We start from the raw sequence: 22,309 nt of genomic DNA on the forward strand, positions 1-22,309 counted from the left end.
TTGAGAGGACGCCGAATATTAAATCATATTTTTACTCCTAGCGCCTGTATCCTGTATACAGGTATTCATTGAATTATCAATTTCATCATTATTAACATAATAATAAATGATTAATTATTTTCAATCACAATCCCACGGTGTTTCATCATTCATATAGTCTTGTGTGCTATAATAGGCTTTAGAGATAAGTTTACGTTTTAGATATTTTTTAAATTTATTAACAGATAATTCAGTGATGATATTTGGAAGTTTATTACATGTGATGATATTTGGAAGTTTATTATAGTACACTGAGTGGTTTAGCATCGAAAAGGGTGTTAGGCAGGGGTGTGTAGCGTCACCGTGGCTGTTTAATCTGTTCATGGACAGTAGTTTGCATGATTTGAGAAATGATGAATGTGGGCTGAGAATGAGTGGGTTACCCGTCAAATGTCTTCTTTACGCTGATGACCTGGTATTGCTAGCGTCATCGGGTGAAGAGTTGCAGGAGATGGTAACTAGAATGCATGGATCTTTTGAAAGGAAAGGAATGAAAATAAATGTAAGTAAGACGAAAGTTATGGTATTTGAAAAGGAGGAATATATGACAAACTGTGAAATTTTGATTGGTCAAGAAAGAGTAGAACAAGTGAAAGAGTTTGTGTATCTGGGAACATTATTCACTAGGAACGGTAAGCATGATAAAGATATTGAAAGGAGAGTGAGTGCTGGAAATCGCGTGAATGGGGCACTTAACGCTTTTATGAGCAGCCAGAAGGTGTCGCAAAAGGCACGGTTGGCTGTGCATAGAGGGGTGCTGGTGCCTACACTTATGTATGGTAGCGAAAGTTGGGTATGGCAGAAGAGGCATCAGAGCCAAGTGAATGCAGTAGAAATGAGAGCGTTGAGAAGTGTGTGTGGTGTGAGATTACAAGATAGAATTAGGAACAGTGTGATAAGAGAAAAGTGTGAACTGAGCGAAGATGTAGTGACAAAAATTGAGAAAGGTATGTTGAGATGGTTTGGACACGTGGAAAGAATGAGTGAAAGAAGGCTAACAAAGAGAGTGTATAAGGGAGAGGTAGAAACGGGAGTTGGAAGGGGCAGACCTCGGCGGACTTTCTCTGATCAGATCGGGGAAATCCTGAAGAAAGGCCAGGTCAAGAGCACCCTAAACCGGCGAGCGTGTATGAGGAATGTTATGAAAGTGAAGGAAGCGAAAGAGGTATGTCAGGATCGTAGCAAGTGGAAATCCGTGGTCTCTGCCTACCCCTCCGGGAAATAGGCGTGATTATATGATGATGATGATGATGATGATGATGATGATATTATAAAATCTTACACAATTACCCATGAATGTTTTTTTAATTTTATGGAGCCGAGTGAAGGGTACTGCAAGCTTATGCATAAGTTGTATGTGTGCTGATATTAACTTTTCTGATTTGGAATTACAGTTTTTGTATACTAGATAATTAATTATTTCAAAAATCAATTGTTGATAAAGTGAATATTTTCGGAAATAATCACCTCGAAAGAAACAAAATGTATGTAAGGATTTTTTGTTTCGTTTCAACCCTATGATGTGGGATGTAGTTGGATAGGTCTTTTAAAATAAATAGGGGTTTTCGAAAAACATTTTTTGATAAAGTAAATATTTTCGGAAATAATCGCTTTGAAAGAAACAAACTGTGTGTGACAATTTTTTTATCGTTTCAACCCTATGGTGTGGGGTGTCGTTGAATAGGTCTTTCAAAATAAATAGGGCTTTTGAACAACATTTTTTGATAAAGTGAATCATTTCGGAAATAATTATTTAGAAAGAAAAAAAAGGGTTTTTTCCTTCTAACTTTTGAACCATTGATCCTAAAATTATGAAAAAAATCACAAAAATAGTGATTAATAAACACATTGGAAAATAGTTAAAACAATCGTGATCAGTTAAGCCGTTTTTGAGTTATCGCTAAAAGTCTTTCCTTCTTATTTTCTTTAAAAGCCTGGCAACCCTTATTTGTGACCGGATTTTTGCAGGCAACCGTATACCATTGTATTCGCAATAAAATTACCATTATTTTGATATATAATTCAAGCGTCAGACAGATGGGTGCAATTATCGATTTTAACTCACCTGTTTAAACACGGCAACCTCATAATAGTGACCGGAAAAACATAGGCAACCTAATTTATTCATGTTGTAGAAGTTGTATACTTTCCATTTAAGTTCCAATGGAAAGTATACAACTTTCGTTCGTCAGACAAATCGGTGAAATTTGAAGAAAAAAAAATATTTTCAATAATTTATTAAAAATAGCCTTGACCATATTTCTTTAGGCAACCCTATTTATTTATATTCAGGAACATATTTTCTTTCATAAAACATAAGTTTCATCCGTCAGACGTATGAGTGAAGGTCGACCATATATGACGTATCTCCTACTATTAGAAATAATAATAATCGAACAGCTATTCTGGTCAACTAGTAAAACAACATGTCCGCTGACTGGTCGAGCCGCGGTACTAGGCGAGCAGAGTCCGCGAGAGCTTTCGCCGTCCATTCAGTCCAGATGAATGAACCTCCTTTGTGTGCGTGTCACTATAAGCAGTCGGCGCTGTGTGCCGAGCCCAACACGTGTTCGTGAGCCATGCCTTAGGGCAGTTATGAAAATTTTCTTGTATCAACATAGGCTAAGACAGAAATAGTTAGCTTAGCTTTGTATTTGCCAATCTGATCTTGAAGTGAACCTCAGCTAATAAATATGCAAACTGTGCAAAGTTAGGTCTTCCCGTGGGAATTTCAATAGATATGAATTGCTAAAATAACGGACGGTTAATTAAAACGATCTGCTAACATTGATTAAAGATACGCCATCTGACACACAAGTGGTTAAGGGCCTACACATGTGTCATGGAGACATAAAATAAAGTTAAATAAACATGAGCTCTCGGCGGACAGTTTGGACTCTGTTCAGTTAAAAATTAAGTTTAAAATCGTTTAAAAAGTGATAAAAAGCAGGTGACATACGAAACTTGGTTTCCACTCGATGGAGCATAAAAAACTGCTTACCCAGCCATTAGTAGTGTACTGTTACGCCACACAAAATAATGTCCATTTCTGTCTGGATATAATAATATATAGTAAAAAGATTTTTGTTTTATAATTTGTATGAATGAAGTGTTTGTAAAAAATAAATAAATAAAATCTATAATGGTGAAGAGCTTCACGACGAAGAATAAATTTTAATAACTTTACTCGCTGCTACGTTGTGCTGTGCTGCTACTATTTTGATTGACATACCTACATGTATTATTGTCACTAAAATATTGTGCTTTTAACTTTCAGTTAGATGGTGATCATGATCAGAGGACGATACAGTGTTAAACAAAATTTGTCATCATGTTAGAAACAGTTCTGTGTCAGAACATGATGACGAATTTAATGCATCTATCGGCGAAATATGTGGAGAAATAAAAGGGAATAGAATAGGGCAGTGGAAAAAAAAGCAAAAATGTGAACTTTCGTAATGATCTTTTTCGTCTAAATATAGGGTCGGTCTATGCTAACTTTGCACCGACTTGAATAGAACAAAGTGAGAAAGTAGCATTATAAATGGCATATTATCCATAGAAATTTGACATGGAATGTGGAATGTCATCAGTAATGATGACATTCCACATTCCACACTTTGCAAATTCTATGCAGGGTTACGAGTAGCTTGGTCCGATACTAATTAATTATAGTTATATCGACGGAATTTTGTTCGGTTTTTTTGTAGATATCTAAGATTGATATTTAATTAACATCTCTTTTACTTCACCACAATTTCCACAAATCTATACTAGGGACTGCTATCTCCAATCAACGAATCAGTATCAAAAAGTGAGAGATGTAACAGTAGACATTCCTGAGAAGTCGATAGGTGTTCTCGAGAGGATGTTGCGGTGTCCACTTCCTCCGTATGTTGCACCGCGCGCAGGATGTTGCCAAAACTACTGCTTTTCATAAACTACTAAAGTTACATTACATTGCACTACACAAACATGCACTATGTGTTATGGCTGGTTGTGATATTTTGATTAACGAACATTAACGTGGATCATTCATAACATTCATTCAATCGATTATGTGCGGCCATTGATGCGACGCACCTTTGTGGGATAATCTTTGTTGCGTCAGATGTATTAACGATATGACATTGAGTTTGTTTTGTAACACTTATAACTTATGAGTGTATTTATTTTCTTAGTTTTTCGAGATAACTCCTTATTTGATTGAAGCTGTTTCCAATATTAAGCAAAGTTTAAATACATGTTCAGTCTTCATTTCATTGTAGGTACCTACGATCGTACTTCGTTTGTGATATTTTAAGTACATGGTTTAATACCCGTGTGTTTACCTACTATGTATAAAAATCAATGCTCTTAACTTCTTATTATTGTTCTCACTATTTGTTAATGTTTACTTATTTATGTTTTAATAAATATCTCGATTCGATGTGAATTTTATATTCATTGTAGTCATTGTACTATAACTATTGGTTAGGAAATATACCAACCAAATATATTTTCTCATTTATTTCAATATTACTTATAATTAAATATCCCAACATGTAAAATAAATTAATACTATTTATTAAAATTATTAAAGTAATGTCCAATAGATGCATTAAATTCGCCATAATGTCTGACACAGAACTATTTCTAACATGATGACGAATTTTGTTAAACACTGTATCTTCCTCTGATCATAGTCACCATCTAACTGAAAGTTTTAAAAAGCACAATATTTTAGTGACAATAATATATGTAGGAATGTCTATCAAAATAGTAGCAGCGAGTAGGCGGCATCCTCACAGCTCTGCATTTGTTAGCATGTAATTGATCTCAACAATCATTTGGCACATAAACTGTGTCGGTACATCAGACTAGGTACTTACGTTCTACATGACTCATGATGAGATAGCGACAAATTGGTAGCTTTGTCTACGATAAGCATGTGATGTGCGATGTGCCAAGTGGTACTTCTAGCTGATAATGCAATTTATAAATTTTAGACTATTATATGCAATGTGGTTGTGTTTAGATGTGATAGGAGGACGTCAACGGCTAGTAGTAAAAGACACGTAATGGCAGAAATGCTTTGACAACTATAACTACCAAAGTAAGTTAATATAGTATGCACTCTCAGTCATTATAACGAGAAATTTGTTTATGAAATGTATTACAATTTGTGTACTGTATGAGGTGTGCAAGAGTGTTATATTGTATTTTAAATGCAACGATACAAATGGACAACACAAATAAACGATAATACTGTAAAAACCCCTTCCAATATAATTGTTAATGTTGTCTCTAAGCCCCATTTATACAGTTCAAGAACTTGCTTGCAATATAGACAGACATATTACAGAGAGATACATTACAGAGTACATACAATAAATTCAGTCGATCGGCCAAATACTGCAATGTAACCGTCTAAATGGGGTTTTAGGGTTTTAGTTAGATTTTATTTTCGAGTTAATGCTTAAAACACATTAAACACAAAATGTAAATGCTCATGCTCAAAATAAAATCTTCAATCAAGTCATCCCGAAAGGTCTTTTTAAGTGTAAATTTCATGTAGTACACCGTCGAGGGTGGCATAATCTCACTAGTCAGCTAAATGTTCTAAAGCTTTATAATTACGCTGCGCACGCGGCGAGACGGAGCCAGTTCATTCAGAACGATTGTATCCAGTTACGTTCATTCATTCACGAGTATGGATGGAGGTAGTGTTTGCGAGTATGGTTACGTTGTTTTGAAGTGAGCTTGAAGTGAGATGGAAAAAAAGAGTATAAATATATTTCATGTCAGAGAAGATTGCCAGACGTTGACGATAACATAACCCTGAACTAAAGCATCAGCCGTGATAACAGCAGGAATGAGAGGGGAAAAATGTACTTATATGTTTTCGACGATACTGTTAGTATTGGTTTTGTGATTTTTTTGTTTTGAATTCCCTGACACAATACGCAATAAAATTTCATGTCAAAGCCATTGTAACCAATTAACTCAACTTTTTAGCGTCTTTCACATGTACCCTTTGTCGCCTCATGTTTTGGTGCATGTTAGTAAAACAAACGACGCATGAGCCGCTCCCACGTGGAACATACAGACAGTTGTAGGAACAATGGGCCCGTATGCGGCGGCCACTCCGGCGGGCGCGGCGCGAGCCTTCAGACACGTTTCCAGCGGTTCAATACCCTCGTTACATCGACTGATTACAATTAACACATGGAGTTCAACCGATGTGTGCATTTTGCACTAGCTAAAACTCACGTCTTGTGATTTTGAGTGATTTGGAATGGGATACGACTTCAAAAGCCAATGTTTGTTATCAATGGGACCATTTTTTTTTAATCATCCCTAAACAACCCACTTAAAATCAGAAATCCTAAAATTTCCGTCATCATGTTTCGATTTTATATCTAAAGAGGAAACCACGAGTGAACTACGAGTAGCATTTGAAGACTTCTCTTTTGACTTGTGAAAGTTATTACAACTTATTCTTCTACAGAGAGGACTCTTAGTGCCAGTTGCACCATCCGCATTTGACAGACTGATCAACGTCACCCGGCGCGCCGCGGCGGTTTACTATGAAACTTTCCATACAATAAAATTTAGCGAACTCTTTAACGATGACAAACAGTTTGGTGCAATTGACCTTAGTCTTAACAGAAGAAGACATCAATACAATACAAATATTCTTTATTGCACACCTCATTATAGAAAACAATACAAAGAATATACAAAAGAAGAGGTTAAACAACAGGCGGTCTTATCGCTAAAAAGCGATCATACAACACACCCAAGAACACATCAAGAAGAGACATCAAGAAGTTTAAAAGGGCTCAAGTTTCAGTCAAAAGAAAGGACTGAAATGGTGACGAATATGGAAGGATCCTTCTCGAGAGATTTTTCGGGAGGATCTAGAGTGGCGACCGCGGACCGAAGGACGCAGAGCAGTGCCCCAACGTGGACTGACTATGACTATCTAGTAAAGATAGTCGTCTAGTTAAGAAAGGCAGCGCACGACCGGTATTTATTTAAGGAGATTCTTGGGGGAGGCCGTTGTCCAGCAATGAACGTCTTTCGGTTATTATGGATGGTATACATTTGAGACTTTGCCAACCCTACCTGCATGTCAAGCTATAAACTATATTATAGCACGTAAGCGATCAGTTATGAAAACAGCGGCTGATGCTGCACTAACGAGGATGCGCCGTATTATCCTATTCGGCTTCACCTATTTGCTAATCATCTAGCCCCGTGGTCGCGTAACGATCGATTATCGCTGTGTATTGCACTGGATAATCAGTCATGTTGAATTTAAGTGCAACAATAGCCAGAATATGAAATATTTGGGATGTTATTTGGGTTTGTAATCTCAGGAACACAGGATTCGCTTCTTTCCGTTATTATCCTAATATCGTAGAATCGGTAGTCTAGCTAAAGCGTAGGCAGGGTCCCCCCTCCTCCCGCCCGCAGAGGGCAGCTGTCCCCCCTGGAGTTATTTTACATGCAATATCAACTTGCCTCCCCCCCATTAGTTCATTGGCTGGCTACGCCCTTTTTGGAGGTCATAGTATTTATTGTCCTCAAATCCCTCTCGTCTAAGGGAGTGGGTAGGCGTTTTACGGGGTCCTATATATACGATACCCCAGGATTGAAAAACCTAGGATCCCTAGATAGTTTATTTTAACTCAGAAATGGATATACCTCCAGCACATTTCACTGTAAAACAGCACCTAGATTCACGCCTTCCGAGCGATTATTCAAAGCTGTCGGAATTCAAAATCCGACTCGCTGATCTTCGGATACTGGGCAATTGGTGCTTCCTAGCGCTCAGGGCGGCTAAGTTGGCATCGCCGGACGCAAGTCGTTTGTTTCCGCTGCACCATCGTAGACTGCACTGGCCATTCGTCAGCCTTATGGCAACGTGATAAGGTCTAAGTCTGGTCAAGTGTGGGTGTTAGTACAACTGCCACTGATTTACGCCGGGGTCGGTGATTGAGTAATGGCCAACCTTCAGCCGTGTTAGGGGAAATTTGTATGAATTTGTCTACACTATTATATAAGCCATGCTCGCATGGCAAAGGAAGTTAATCTTGCTAGTGTTAAGGGATGCATATTTAATTAGACATTAAGAATTACTTAACACGTCTATCTTAATCTGTTTAAGTCCTAAATATTCCACAAATATCCAGGTCTGTTTCTTAATTACGTTAAGTACATTGTACTACAAATCCATTTGTATATGTGGCTGTTTGCTGCTGTCATAAAATTAATAATTAAGTATGTTATTAGCTATAATTTATTAATTTTTTAAGTATTGTTCAAATTGTGTGGAATTAAAGGCTTTTTTATTTTATTATATGTGGCTGTTTCTGTCCTAAATAAATAAATAAAAAAGTCTACAAAAGGTTATTCTGTTTATATCTTCTGTGGACTATTTTAGGAGGTCAAGCGAAAATGACAATCGTTGACCGCGTTTTCTACGCCAATCGAAACTTAAATAATGTATGGAAATAGTCACGTGACTCTTCGTGCCATCTGTCATACCCATACACTTTTTCTTTTCATTTGGCGTTTGTTAAAGAACTGACTTAAGGTTATGTTACGACTTACCTAATGACGCCTCCGGGTCGGATAGGTCGGACAGCGAAGGTACCTTCTGCATGGCTCGCGGCTCCTCGTTCTCCGGCGGTTCGCTCTTGATGCCCTCCATCGGGCCGCCGCCTTCATCGCACTGGGAAAACAACATGTCGTTAGAAGGGTGATTGAATAAGAATAACGCATGGTCGAAAAACGTTAAAGCGCTTCACACATCGTACTTAAGTCAGTAACTGACGACAGAGACTTGCAGAGACGCAGCAATACGTATAAAAGTCTGCATCTCACTTCTATGTGTATATCGTGTATTCGTGTCTAATATATAGCTGCGCCCTTGTCGTCAGTTACTAAAAAGTAAGGTATGTGCTTAAGTCGGTGTGATCTGTTTGAATAATGTCCAACTCCATTAGCGCAATTGTGAAAAATCGAACTAACTATGCACAGTTCTTCTGTATCAGCAAACATGAAATTTCCATTTCCCTGCATTGCAACAATTTATAACATTGATCATTCAGCGATACAGAACCGACAACTAATTACTTTGGGTCAATAATAAATATATAAGTTCACCGGCATTGAAACGATTATACTGAACCGGCCTTGGCACCTCATTTGATATTTGAGTCTTGATGGTTTCTGAGAAAGGTGCGTGCAAAGACGGTGACGTCATCTCATTCAGACCCTTGTATTGAAGAATTAGAATTATTTAGGTCACAGGTGGGTGTAGAATTCAAAACAGAAACCGTCGAAATGACCAGGTGAGGAATCGTGCCTTTTTGGAGTATACTAGTTTTTTTTTGTGATACTCGGCAAACGATGTAGGCAACCCGCCTGATGAGAAGCCGTAACCGTCGCCCATCATGGACATAAACAACATCAAGTGTGATTAAAAACCAGATAATATATAATATAAGATCAAATTTTCTTTGAAATTATGATTTTAGCGTAGTATATTTATACGACATACTTAAAAACATAGCAAAATATATATAGGATTGCTCAAATTTCCAGTAATCCGAATTTTACACTAATTCGGCTCTCTTGTGTCAACGTTAGTGCCGGATGAACGGGATTGTACTGTAGTAAGGATAGAATGACTTATAAACTGAAATAGATATCATACACAAAAAAAAAGTGACCAAGTCCACTAAGTCAAGTCAAGGTAGAATGACTTATACTGTGGTCACATTCATCCTACTTGACTTGGAACTTGCTCTTGTTCAAGAAAAGCAATTGCCCCTGACATTAAATCACGAAGGTTTCGTTTCGGCAAAGACTTCTTACGGATTTTCTAATAATTCCACGGAAACATTTTAATAAAATGATTAAATTTTACAGCACGTTCAATTTTACTGAAATGAATAAAGTGTGATGTTTTACGGGAAAAATCGCAGACTCTCGAGGCACAATGTAACCATAAATTCATTGACTGCCTCGTGTTTACAATGTTTACATCTCGCGCCCATTACTCTCCCTCTTCCAAACAGCGCTATCCGTTCAGCTTTTAAGTCGAAATATCCCATAAATAGAACTAAGAACATGGTGTACGCAGCCACGATTATTATTGAAATCGGTCCGGTCATACGAGCGGTCAACTTGATTCTCTATTCACGGAGCGAAATACGCTTCCGCCGGCGGACATGCACTGCTTAAAAATATTCAGAAACAATTGAATCGATGAGCTTTGATCATAATAACTTAAGTTAAATCCGGTTTTTTGACCGGTTCCAATTGTTAGTCAAGGTTAACGTGGGTACATGTTCCTGCTCAAATAAGCGAAAACCATGCATTCGTCAAAATATGAAAGCTCCACGACACCTACGTACTTTTTAATTAATTTCGCTAGTGAATAAGTCTACCTTCTTGAATACACAACACAAGTGCACGCTACTGAGTGGAACTCGGTATTTTTAGCCCTGCTGGATATCTTATCAATAAGTGTTCTGACCCTTCTCAATTGAATGTATTGGAACCCTGACACGATCCTAATCACAAAGTATATCAATATTACCCAATAAAAACGTCAAAATCGAATCAGGCTGTCCCCTCGCTCCAATCAGGGGCAATCTGTCGAACATGCGAGCTCTAACTATAATGCGGATCCTTATGGCATCACATAAAATATCCTTATCTATATGGCAATCTATAAGTAAAATCAAAGTTAAATGTCAGCTGATTACGCAATTTAGTCACTTTTAAAAAAAAAAATTTTTTTTTTCTTCAAAAAAGTGGTACATCTGCAATATACCTCATGTACAAAATGAAATGTCTGTAAGTTAACTAATAATTAGTGGGACTAACTGAAGCGCGCCATGATTACCCGTAAACGGGCGTGTATTTTTATCGGGGGTCACCCCTGCGCCACGTGATTATCTATATTGGGGGCACGAACTCACTTACACCTCCTAATAGTGCGAACGATTGACAGACACATACTTCACTTTTTCAGCCGTGAGATGAATGGCTATTGAAATGTTGGTGATAAAGCAACAAAGCCCCGGGCCCCCGGTTCGGCACGCGCCTCTAATGATTAGGTGGCTATAACGACTGTCTTACTTTATTTTAGAATAATCGCTATATTTTATACATGCTTATAACGATCACCATTTTGACTTATAAATCCTCTAAAATTACACCTGTTATTTCCAAGAAAGTATAGATTTAATATGCTGCTTTAGAATTGGAAAAGCTGATGACATGCTGATGACTAAGTACTTATTCTGTAAAATCTTGAAGAGATAAACGTACAACTTATTAGGTGATATAATGTATAATTTATGATACTTATATGGCAAGAAAACCGTAACAATCTTTGATAGAAAATGGCAATCGCAACTTAAATAATGTATAGACTTTATGGATATATTCACGTCACTTCTCGTAGCATTTGTCATGCCAATACATTCTTTCTTTTCGTTTGTCGTTTGTCGATGTACTATTGTCATCTTGACTAGGCCCCCAGAATAGAAATTTAGACAATAGGCGTTAACTAAATCTGCAAGTTTGAGTATCATACGATGGCGACCCGTAATAATGAACATGGTACGCATCAACTAATTTATTTATTCTCCGGAAAAGGGCACCAACGGCAATCACCGAAGTGTGAAGAAGGGAGGGACACATGATCGCTGCGTGAACACCAGAACCGTATGGTACCTTATCTACAGGTTGGCTCAAAAAACGCACTTAATACAAAATCTGCGTTTTACGGCTCGGGCAACAAACAATATAATGCAATTGACTCAATTTTGCGATTTTGTTTATTGGCGCCCGCCCGCGCGTACGCAACATAATGCTAAGAAAGCAATTATCTTTATTTTTTATTTTATTTTATTTTATGAGTTGTCATTGAAGTTTATGAAATTTAATATTACTTTATATTATGCATGTATGTAGTGTAAGGACATCTAAGCAAATGATACGGGGAAAAGCAGTTCGAAAAATATCACAGATAGACCATTCGTGCTGGATATTTTTATCAGTTCATGTTCATTAATAGTTTTTATTCGCTAATCAGTCATGTTGTTGCAAATTATATATACATCAACAGGAAATATATAAATGTTTAACTTTATTTGTTATTTATATTAGGTATTTACTATGACATGATCAAGGAGATTATTAAATTTACATATGTATGTATACAGACAGGTATTTGTTATTGTTTACACGAAACTCTCCTTCAGATGTCGTGCACTAGATTATTGGATTAAAACTAAGAAATAGAAAACAATTGATAAAAATAAAAATTACCTTAGGTACGATTGTATGTACGACTGCAGTATTTAGTTACAGGCAGTGGTTTTACATAGACAAAAGCTCCAACCGCATAAAACAAATGTCCTTTTCAAGATGTATTTTAGGGAATATTATGAAACAGGACGCGTATAACATATCGCCGGATTTAATAGTGTGTTAGTCGCCCCACGCGTCAACCGACTTGTCTCACTACATCACAGACAGCTTTTTACCACAGATTTATCTTCTTCTTAATCCCCTGATTGTAAAGTATGGGAGGGGATTCGGGGGATGGATAAGGACAACACTCTATCATTTGTGTATTACTGTCGTTGTTAGAAATTTATCGTTTCTTTAACTTGTTAAGGATTATTTTAAGTAAGTAAGATGTATTAATTAACAATTAATCTACTTCACGCTCCTGACTGCTTAGTGACAGCTTATTCATTTAATATGACGGCTTAAAATATGAGCTCGTATAGCGGGAAAAACCTTAGTAAAGAGAAAATGCTAGTTATTTTATAAATGTGATCTTGTAATTGGTTAGTAAGTTAATTACATAGCCCAAGCATAAGGATAGTGAAGAAAAATCACATCAAATTAGTCACTCCAGCGGGGCGGACGGAACCTTTGATTAGGCACCGGAAATCGCGGGGCTAATGAGACTAGCGGCCCGGTTACTAATATGGTCTCAAATATGATTATTATAAATATTCCATACTTGTAGTGTATTTTATTTAACTCTGTTTATCTGACTTTTCCAGACGCAACAGAACACAAACCTTATCGTGCTGACTGTGGGACTAGATCGATTTAGGTATGTGAGATTGTTCCATAATATTCATTTATTGGGGAATATATACACAACTAAACTACTAATCTGATTTTGCTGAAAATTTTGGCATGAACGAAGTTTAAGTTATAGAGATGAACATAGATACTTTTAATGTATGTAAATTTAATCAGCCCAAAATGTCACGGACCGAATTCCGCGCGGTCATGCAGAATTGCGGACACGGCAGATTAAGCTGGTAATATTTATAAATGTAATGGTAATGTTGATACATTTACTGTTTAGTAATTGTATTAATATGACTTGACTATGTGGAATGGGGATATCATTTGCCAACGATCTTGATTCGAGCCAGAACAACAAAAAATTGACGACAAAAGCGATATGGTTAAATGAATTATGAAATACCTAAATAAACCAAGCAACACTAATAACTAATTCATATTTCTAGTTTTTACTTGTTTATGTAATTGTAATTTGAACCTTTGTAAGATATGTGTACCTACTTCTAGTATTTGTAATGCTACTTATTACATATTTATTGATATGATGTTTTATGGTGGTAACGTTCATTCACGAATCAGAATACAATCTCAGTCGTAACATTATCTACGCTCGTATACCATTACGTACTTAAATTATATACCTATAGATAGAATGTGTCTAGATATTTTGGCTGCTATAACCATTGAGATATTATTACTATAGAGACGACATACGAAACAACGAAATGGTCGCAATCACAACCTTTACCACGCGACCAAAACGTCGTAAGCGCCGTAAAATTCATGGTGCTTACGCGTTTAGGTCGCGAGATTCACGATCCGCTTCTATGGTTTGATGCCAAAACGGCAGCAACTCATGGCGCAAAATACCGTTTCTATACGTTAGTAATAATAGTTCAATGGCTATAACTAGCAGAATAAAAAAAACGAATTTATTGTAGGTATACACAGCACAATTTATCATATTATGTCACATGCGTACCTATAGCTAATAAATAATTGCCTGGATAAATATCGCTATTTCGAAACTCACGTGTCATGTTCGAGTACCGATTCGTCCATCCTATTTGTTTATGTTCGTTGCTAACCCATTCGTAAAAAACGGCGGTTGTACGCCTAATGTCGAAACTCATTAGGGCAGCTTACCGTCAGTGTCACGGGCAACTTTAAAAATAATAAAAGAACGGGGACTTTGAAATAGGAACACTGACGCAATACAAGTTGCAAGCAGCATATTGACTCTATGAGCAATATCTCACCGGGACACCACGGCGGCGCAACCTGTTGCCGGCCATCAACAAAATGAGGGTATATGGTGAGATACCCTCAATAGAGGGTATCTCACCTGGTGTCCGCTTGGTTGCGCAACCTGGTGCGCCACCGTGTTGTCCTGGTGAGATATGGTCCTATATCATTGGTATCTAATACAGGCGCGACATCCATACAGATTATATCATTTTTACATAAGTGTGTAAAGAAATACTATTTTAAAGGCTCTCTTGATTGTTCAAACACTGATAAGAAAGTTGCATTTTATTCACATGGGAGGCAAAGTAATCAAATACAAATATTGAGTTGTTTTCTTATGTTTGCTGGTAGAATTGACTTTTAAATGATACATATTAAATGACATTTATTTTGAATCGATTTGCTTTGATTTTGTTTGATATTTACAGTCAGTATTTTCCTTGTGTTCGTGTGGTGAAAATTTTTGTGTTTCACTCGGTGGCAAAATTTGTTCAACCCTCGTGCCTCGAAACCCTCGCATCGTTAACAAATACCTAACTATTTTCTCAGCTAGGGTAAAAAGACATCTGAAATTATTCTCAAACGTAGCAAGATTTGCTTATTTACACATTATTTATAATTAATGTTCTCTTGTTGACGATAAAACAGTAGGTAAGGATTGTTTTTGTTGGCTTTACCTGTAGGCAGGGGTAAAGTTATCTAAATTGTTAGAAGTCAAAATACTGGTCAATATACTTCTATTGTGAGTCTAGTTTGTTTTCAATACTCCTGCGCCGATGATTGATCGTTACCGTACTGCGCTCGCAGGTATCAGGTAAATTGTTAGACATACTTCATTAAGTACGGAAGTTCATTATAATTTCATGACAATTTTTTTTAATTGATTTTTAATCATTATTGAGGACTTTTACAAACAATTTATTTTGTCCACTCGTCAATAACAACTACGCTCCTGTATGGATTTTCCGCCCTAATCTTGAATAAACTTATGATTTACATTCAAATACGTATTTAGTAACACTTTAGTAAAGTAAATCCTATATGTAGTATCTAAAATCATCGAGAGCCGCCTACCGCCTCTGTTTCGGTCTAGGTTATCATAAGAAATCAGATCAATGAAGAGACAGTAAGAGCGTTTTCACATTGTCCGATCCGATATCGGATGTCGGAAGGAAGTAAAATGTATTATGTGTTTATGTGTATTTATTTATGCATTTAATAAATTATTATTACTAACAACGATAAATAACGGACAAAAGGCGGACTTGATGCCAGTGGCACTCTCCTGCAGCTGTTTTTGTCAAAGGCGCCTTCCGACATCCGATATTGGAAAGGCGCTTCCGATATATTCAGTCATGTTTGATTGAGCCCCCCGTCAGCTGTCGTGTCGGACCGATAATATTTGTTTGTGTGCGTATGTGTAGGCGTAATGCTTGTTGTAGTGTGCGTGACCGCTAAGGACGGCGCCCGGGCGCGCCCCCGAGGATCCTACATCCGATATCGGATCGGACAATGTGAAAACGCTCTAAGGGCATTCTTTTTACTGTCGATGTTGTTAGATTTCAAACAAGTTCCATTGCAGTATTAAGCACGTTTCTTCAACTACGGCTAAAGCCTTAATTACACTAAACACAGATCTGTAACCTGTCAACGTAGTCAAACTAAAACCGCACTTACACTCTTGAAGATAAAGTCTTTGTAAATTGTCAATCGATGTACAACAAAACTGTAAAGTTGTCCGAGCCATGCAGAGCCGAACCGGATTACTTTAGACCTAACAGATACTTAATAAAAGAAAGGGTGTAAACGCCTAACATGTTCATATATTCTTAGTCCCTTTGCTTTACGAGCATAATTATACTTTCAATTTATTTTATGTCAATCTTGACTCAATTGGTTAAGGGTTAAAATCCAATGGCTGGCTAGTCTTAACACGGTACAAGCACCCAGTTAAGTGCGCCTAATTATTATACGGAGAATTAACTGTTCGAACCTTTTTCTGTTTTTAGGTTCAAGTAGTAATTTCAAAGTGGATTTTTAATAGACCCTTCAAGGGAGCATGTAACGTGGATTGTTATGAATTTAGATTAAACATGTCTTTTCAGTGCACGAAACTGGTTTTATATATAAACTGTGTATTTTTAGCTTAGTCGTCCGGTTTGGTGCTACGCATATTGTTCAAATCCATGCTACTTTGTAGCTATGTATGTAGTTAAGATTGGTAGCTAGGTAAGTAGTGTATTTTATCTGTGTCTACGATTAATCTAATAAATCTAATTGAATGGCTACGTCGGAGACTTTGAATGAACTAACAAAATAGTTGTCTCGAGTTGTCTGTGATAGGTAACAAGAGGTGACTAAATATACTTATAGGAACAAATCTTTGTTACCAAAGAAATAAAGTCGCCAGTTCGGAACTTTGGCCGTCACTATCTATTAGATACTGACTGTGCCTTGGGCCACTATACAAATGAAATTTCAATTGGTCCTATAGGGTTGCCAAAAAAGGACGCAGCCGCCAGTGTTACGGTCTGTCGGGTCAGGCGGCGCAGGCGCATCCGGCGCGATACTCGTAGCTTATACTATACCATCCCTAACCCGACACTGGCCGCTCTACTGTAACATGGCAAACCTGCATAGTGCAGCCACCGCGCGCACTGGCCGGTTGTAAAAAAAAACTCAGCCATTCGCCCGTCTTTTTTTTTTTCATAAATTTTCTGCTGGAAAATTGTTGCAAATACTACAACTTTGATTGTATTTATTTATTGTGACTCAATGCTTATGATTTGTGTCAACAGTATTATCGAGGGCTGCGTCTAATGCAGGTACAATTTGTATAATTGTATATATAGTATTACGTTTCTGTTTATGTTTTAATTAAACCTAATCCAAGTCTTATTTGTACGTCACTGGTTCTTGTAACGGAATGAGGCTTGGGTTAGGTTCCAACCCGAAAACTAAGAACGCACGATTGTTGCAGCCCTTTCTTTTGGTTTAAAACTGAAGACGCATGATTGAAGCTACTTATTTTCTGGATATTCGCTTCTGAAGTTTTTATCTGCTTGCGCCTGGTGAGTCGCGTAGCGCGCAGTTGCTACTACCGCTGCTGAAATTCATCGTTCGGCTCGACGAAGATTGGAAATCGAAAACGTTAAGGCCAGTGACGATATTTTATTGGTTTTGACTCGTGTACTGACAGAAATTAGTTTCATTTAATGTACATATTTTTATTATTATATTGTTTTACTATAAGAACCTAGTTTTCATTTTCTACCGCTCTAGTTAGCCGGCTACACTACAAAAAAAGCTGAAGTCAGCAACAACTCTTTATGAGATATGCCCATTTGGTCTCAGTGATGTACATCACTGAGTACGAGAAGTAATTATAACTATAAGAAAGTGGTAAAGTGATTTTTAAACGACTAAGTTAACGTTGAAAGTGATAATTGTTTTTTGAGGAAGGAGCAGATAAGTAGGAGTATTAATAATTACAGTAAGAATCTACGAATCTTAAATGAGGTATTTTGGGTTTTTGTAGCGGCATTAAATTGAGCTTAAAAATTCAATTCTGCGATAACACTATTGAGGAACACGAAGTTGGTAAATAGCTAATAGGGTATTCTCCTACTAGTCAAATCAGTTTCTTTTTTAGAACTGTTAAAACGATTTTCTAATATGAAACATTACACAATGACGTCACGGTCAATTAACTTACCTACTTTTTATATTCCTATCCGATTTATTAAATGGAACTTGTGTTTAAAAATAACTGCTATCTATGTTTTTCTAATAATTATCTGATCCTTTATTTCATGCATGGTGTGAAATAATTTATTTTAAATACAGTCAAATACCCTATTTATGACGCTATTACAAAATTTGCTAATTAAGTGTCATATAGTATAGCGCAGTTTCATGCATTAAATTGTTTACCAATTGCTAGCGTGTAACCTGGCTGGAACTAGGACTTCATGCGTAATGTTGCACATAGTAGCTATAATTGCGAATAATGTCTATACTTGTCCGAGGGAGGAAACCGACAATCTATTCCTACCCACAATCCTGCCCAGAAAGAAACCGGCCGGAGAAACGCTCACTTATTAGGCATCCGACCGGTCCCGGCTAGTTTTCTAATATGACATCTTTACATAAACGAACAACTTTCCTTGATTTTCCTGTCGTTTGTTATGCCAAGATCAAGGTTTGGTCAGGAAACTGATTGAAACTTTAGTTACCTACTAAAAGTAAAGGCGGTGTCCCACTTATTGCTGTTCCAAGGTGTGGTAAAGAGCGCGCAGCGTGAAACTAGTTATGGTGCCTACAGGAAAATGATAATGTCCGATTTTAAAAGAGAGGGTTCTCCGAGATGTTATTTCATGAGAAGACTATATCCCAACTTTTCTATTCTATTATTGTCAGCTGCTATACTAATGTAGATAAATAGGCATTTATAGGTACTTAATTGAGGGAGTGAGTGCATCATAATCGTAGATAACACAGCGAGTTTGCGCATCCATTGTGAGAAGGTTGTTTACTATAGGCCTGTGCCTTTGCAGCGACGGTGGCCCCTCGTAGAAGGCGGCCTCCCCCAAGCCGTAGTCGGTCTCGCTTTCCCCCCACTTCATCACGATCGGCCAGAGAGGTGATACAAAACTCACCAGATCCAGGCGGAGGCTGAACGAAACGTGCTTGCGCGGCGGCGGCGCTAGCAACGGCGGCCCCTCGTAGAAGGCGGCCTCCTCCAGGCCGTAGTCGGACTCGCCGTCCCCCCACTCCAGCTTCATCGTGCTGGGACTGCGGACAAACCAATACTATAAGGTCGGATTTCAATTAAAATGGGATATTAGATTGTGGCCGACAACGCTTTGCTTACAGTTCACTATTGCCTGATAAGTCATTTAGCATACGCAGTGCAAGTGTTATTTTAAACGTCAAACTTCTATGAAATTATGACGTATAAATAACACTGGCACTGCGTGTGCTATCAAAATCGCTGCAGACTTTTCTTGGTCTAACTCTACTTAAACTGTTCATATTTTCCATATTTATTAGAAATCTTTTTATATTCTACTCCATCATTTTGGTAGATTAATGGAAAATAAAAAGCTGCTTTTGTCGGGTAGTTTATTTATTGCACTGGTATCACTATGGAGATTTACCCGGGCGACCAAGTTGCGGGCCGCTAAACATAATTTTTCACTAACTTTCGAGATTGAGTGCTCCCGCAATCGCTTTTAATGGCTTTAATTTAACCTTTTTGACGCCGTGTCAAACACAAAAGCTGTCATCCAGACGCCAGTGTCAAAACTGAAATTGAACTTTAACTATGCATACACTTGTAGGTCTATGTTGCTCTGTGGTCTATGACCGATTAATCAGTCTTTGGCGTTGAACCTACGGTGCGTATATATCGGTCATTGGCGTTCAAAAGGATAAACCGCCTTCAGAAAAGGTAGAGGTTATCAATTTGATCGTTTTTTTAGGGTTCCGTACCCAAAGGGTAAAAACGGGACCCTATTACTACGACTCCGCTGTCCGTCTGTCATCAGGCTGTATCTCATCAGCCGTTATAGTTGTTGCCGCTATAACAACAAATACTAAATAGTACGGAACCCTCGGTGCGCGAGTCCGACTCGCACTTGGCCGGTTTTTTGTAAGTAATGTCATTTCTTACTACCTACATTTATTTTAAGTTTTTCTGCGAGCCCTTACTCTGAGAACCCCTGATTTGCCTGCGTGTCACTTTGACTGACATTTGTTTGTTTACGTAAGTAAGCAAGTAAGTCGTTTATTGCAAACCATGGTACAATACAATAGATGTTACAATTAAAAAAGATCACATGGCACCCTGGTAGGGTATGACAATTATCCTTAAAACTACATTAACTAAATACTAAATAAATTAAATATAACATTTAGTACTTACAGATAACACTTCTCATTTACATTAATTCGTTGAGAATAAAACAGACTTTTATATAAACTGTGATCGTGTAGGCCCTAGGCTGTCTAGGGCGTATTACATTAGGTAATATAATATATTTGTAAGGAGAATAATATCGTTTTTAGCCTTTTGAACGCCAAGCATTGACGTAACTCGACGTGACACCGCAATGAAGCAAAATAAAACCTTAGAGAACAATAGTGATTACAAAACAGGATATCGATATTTTCACTGATTTCGTTTTTGACATACTTAGATTAGAAGAACACAGGTGTTTTACAATATAATATTAGATAATTCTGGCTTTTAGCTCTACTAAAAACCTTTAAATAACGTATTTAAATATCAAAATGTACTTGTAACTTCCACTCAAATCTCTCAATAATGCCACATCACTACTTGGTGGTGACGTCAGGCATCGGACGTGAAGTGCCGTCATGGGCGCACGGAACACTGATAAGCGCGCGTTACTCAGAGATGTGCAAACCCGTTGTCGATTATTATTACCTACTAATTAGCAAACTGCAGTATCGTTACAATAAAATAAATACATAAGGGGTTACATTATCACAAAAGGCCAGTACCGTCTTTCAAACCAAGTTGTTTAAATTAAGCACGAAAACAAGTACCGTAACAGCACAAATAGCAGAGTTATTAAATTTTAGCAAAAACAACTCCTATTACAAAATGTATGCAGTCGGCAGCACTACTGCTGCAGTATTGCAGCGTGACATTGCTGCTGACAGCATTGCTGCCGCAAAAGCCGAAAGTCCCCTGTCAAAATTTATTTGGACATAAATTTATTAACTTTAATCCACTCTAGTAACATTAATCTCTATACTAATACTCGTACAAGCCAATTCGAACATTCACCTGAAACTCTAGTGTAAAATTCATTCGATAGCGTGACGAGCGTTCGCGTTTGGGTTATGTCTATTTTTGTATGGGATTTTGAACAGCGCCAAGTGGGACGTTTTGGAAACTCAAAATCCCATACAAAATGACACTTAACGCAAACGCGTACGTCATGTCACGATATCGAAATATTGACATCGCGCGGGCGTCTTGCAGCTGTATTCTGATTTTAATAACAAGTTATGAATTAGATCTATGTAGATTAGTTATGGTTTTAATTCGTCAGTGTCAAAAGCTTACACATCTTAAACCAAAAACGTCACTTTTGACACTGACAGACCAAATCGATTACTAATCCAGATCTAATTTATAGCCTGTTATTAGAATCAGAATACGCCTGCGCTCGCACTAATACATTTGTGCGGAGAAGTCAGAGCGAAATAGCGCAAATGACAGCTAACGCTGCGCCTTACGTAAGCCAACAACTCTCGAACGCGAAGCGAAGCAGCCGGCGCGGCGCGGCGGGCCCACGGACGTCCGCGTTCGCAACGAGATCACCCTTTTTTAACCTGAGGCTCTATTACATTAGGGTAATTAGAGCGGTAGGACTGTGTGGGAAGATGGTAGCCTGGGGGAAATCCAGGACCCTTCCGCATCACACGAGACGGTTTTGCTACGCTGGAATACTCCTAGAGTTTTCGCTCCAGCGCAGATCAGTTGAGCGGTCTCAACCTGATCTGGGGGTGTACAGGGAATCGAGCTAATGGGAATTTTGTTGCTGGTTCGCTACAACCTAGTCTAGCCGAGAAGACTCCAGCAAGAAATTCAGCTTGGCCCGACGACTGTAGGAATGACGTATCTTTTATAGGTATCGAAGGATTGATTCGCCCCGCGCCGCGCCGCTTCGCGTTCGCGTATTGTTCGCCTACTTAGTACGCTACCTAACTGTAACTGATATGATTCCAATATCATTCTAATATCGGTTTGATGTCAGTGCACGTTCGAATTGGCCTGATACTCTCGTAATTAATGCCAGCGGCGTAAAACAGAATAATGTGTCGGAAATTGTATTTTGATACACAGTACGGCAGATTACACGTT

The 22,309-nt window shown here is 37.9% G+C and overlaps 1 protein-coding gene across 2 annotated transcripts in view; it reads right to left on the reverse strand.

Annotated features, from left to right (window-relative positions):
• Positions 1-22,309, reverse strand: part of LOC134748301 (ETS-like protein pointed) — a 166,084-nt gene that overhangs the window by 118,561 nt on the left and 25,214 nt on the right. For both annotated transcript variants that reach the window (XM_063683050.1, XM_063683049.1), the window contains exons 2-3: positions 19,068-19,203; positions 8,641-8,761 (exon numbers count right to left, since the gene is read on the reverse strand). In XM_063683050.1, coding sequence (XP_063539120.1) covers positions 8,641-8,761; positions 19,068-19,193 — 247 coding nt within the window. In that variant the 5' untranslated portion in view covers positions 19,194-19,203. The remainder of the gene's footprint in view (positions 1-8,640; positions 8,762-19,067; positions 19,204-22,309) is intronic.

The sequence above is a fragment of the Cydia strobilella genome, chromosome 16 (genome assembly GCF_947568885.1).
Source record: "Cydia strobilella chromosome 16, ilCydStro3.1, whole genome shotgun sequence".
NCBI lineage: Eukaryota > Metazoa > Arthropoda > Insecta > Lepidoptera > Tortricidae > Cydia > Cydia strobilella.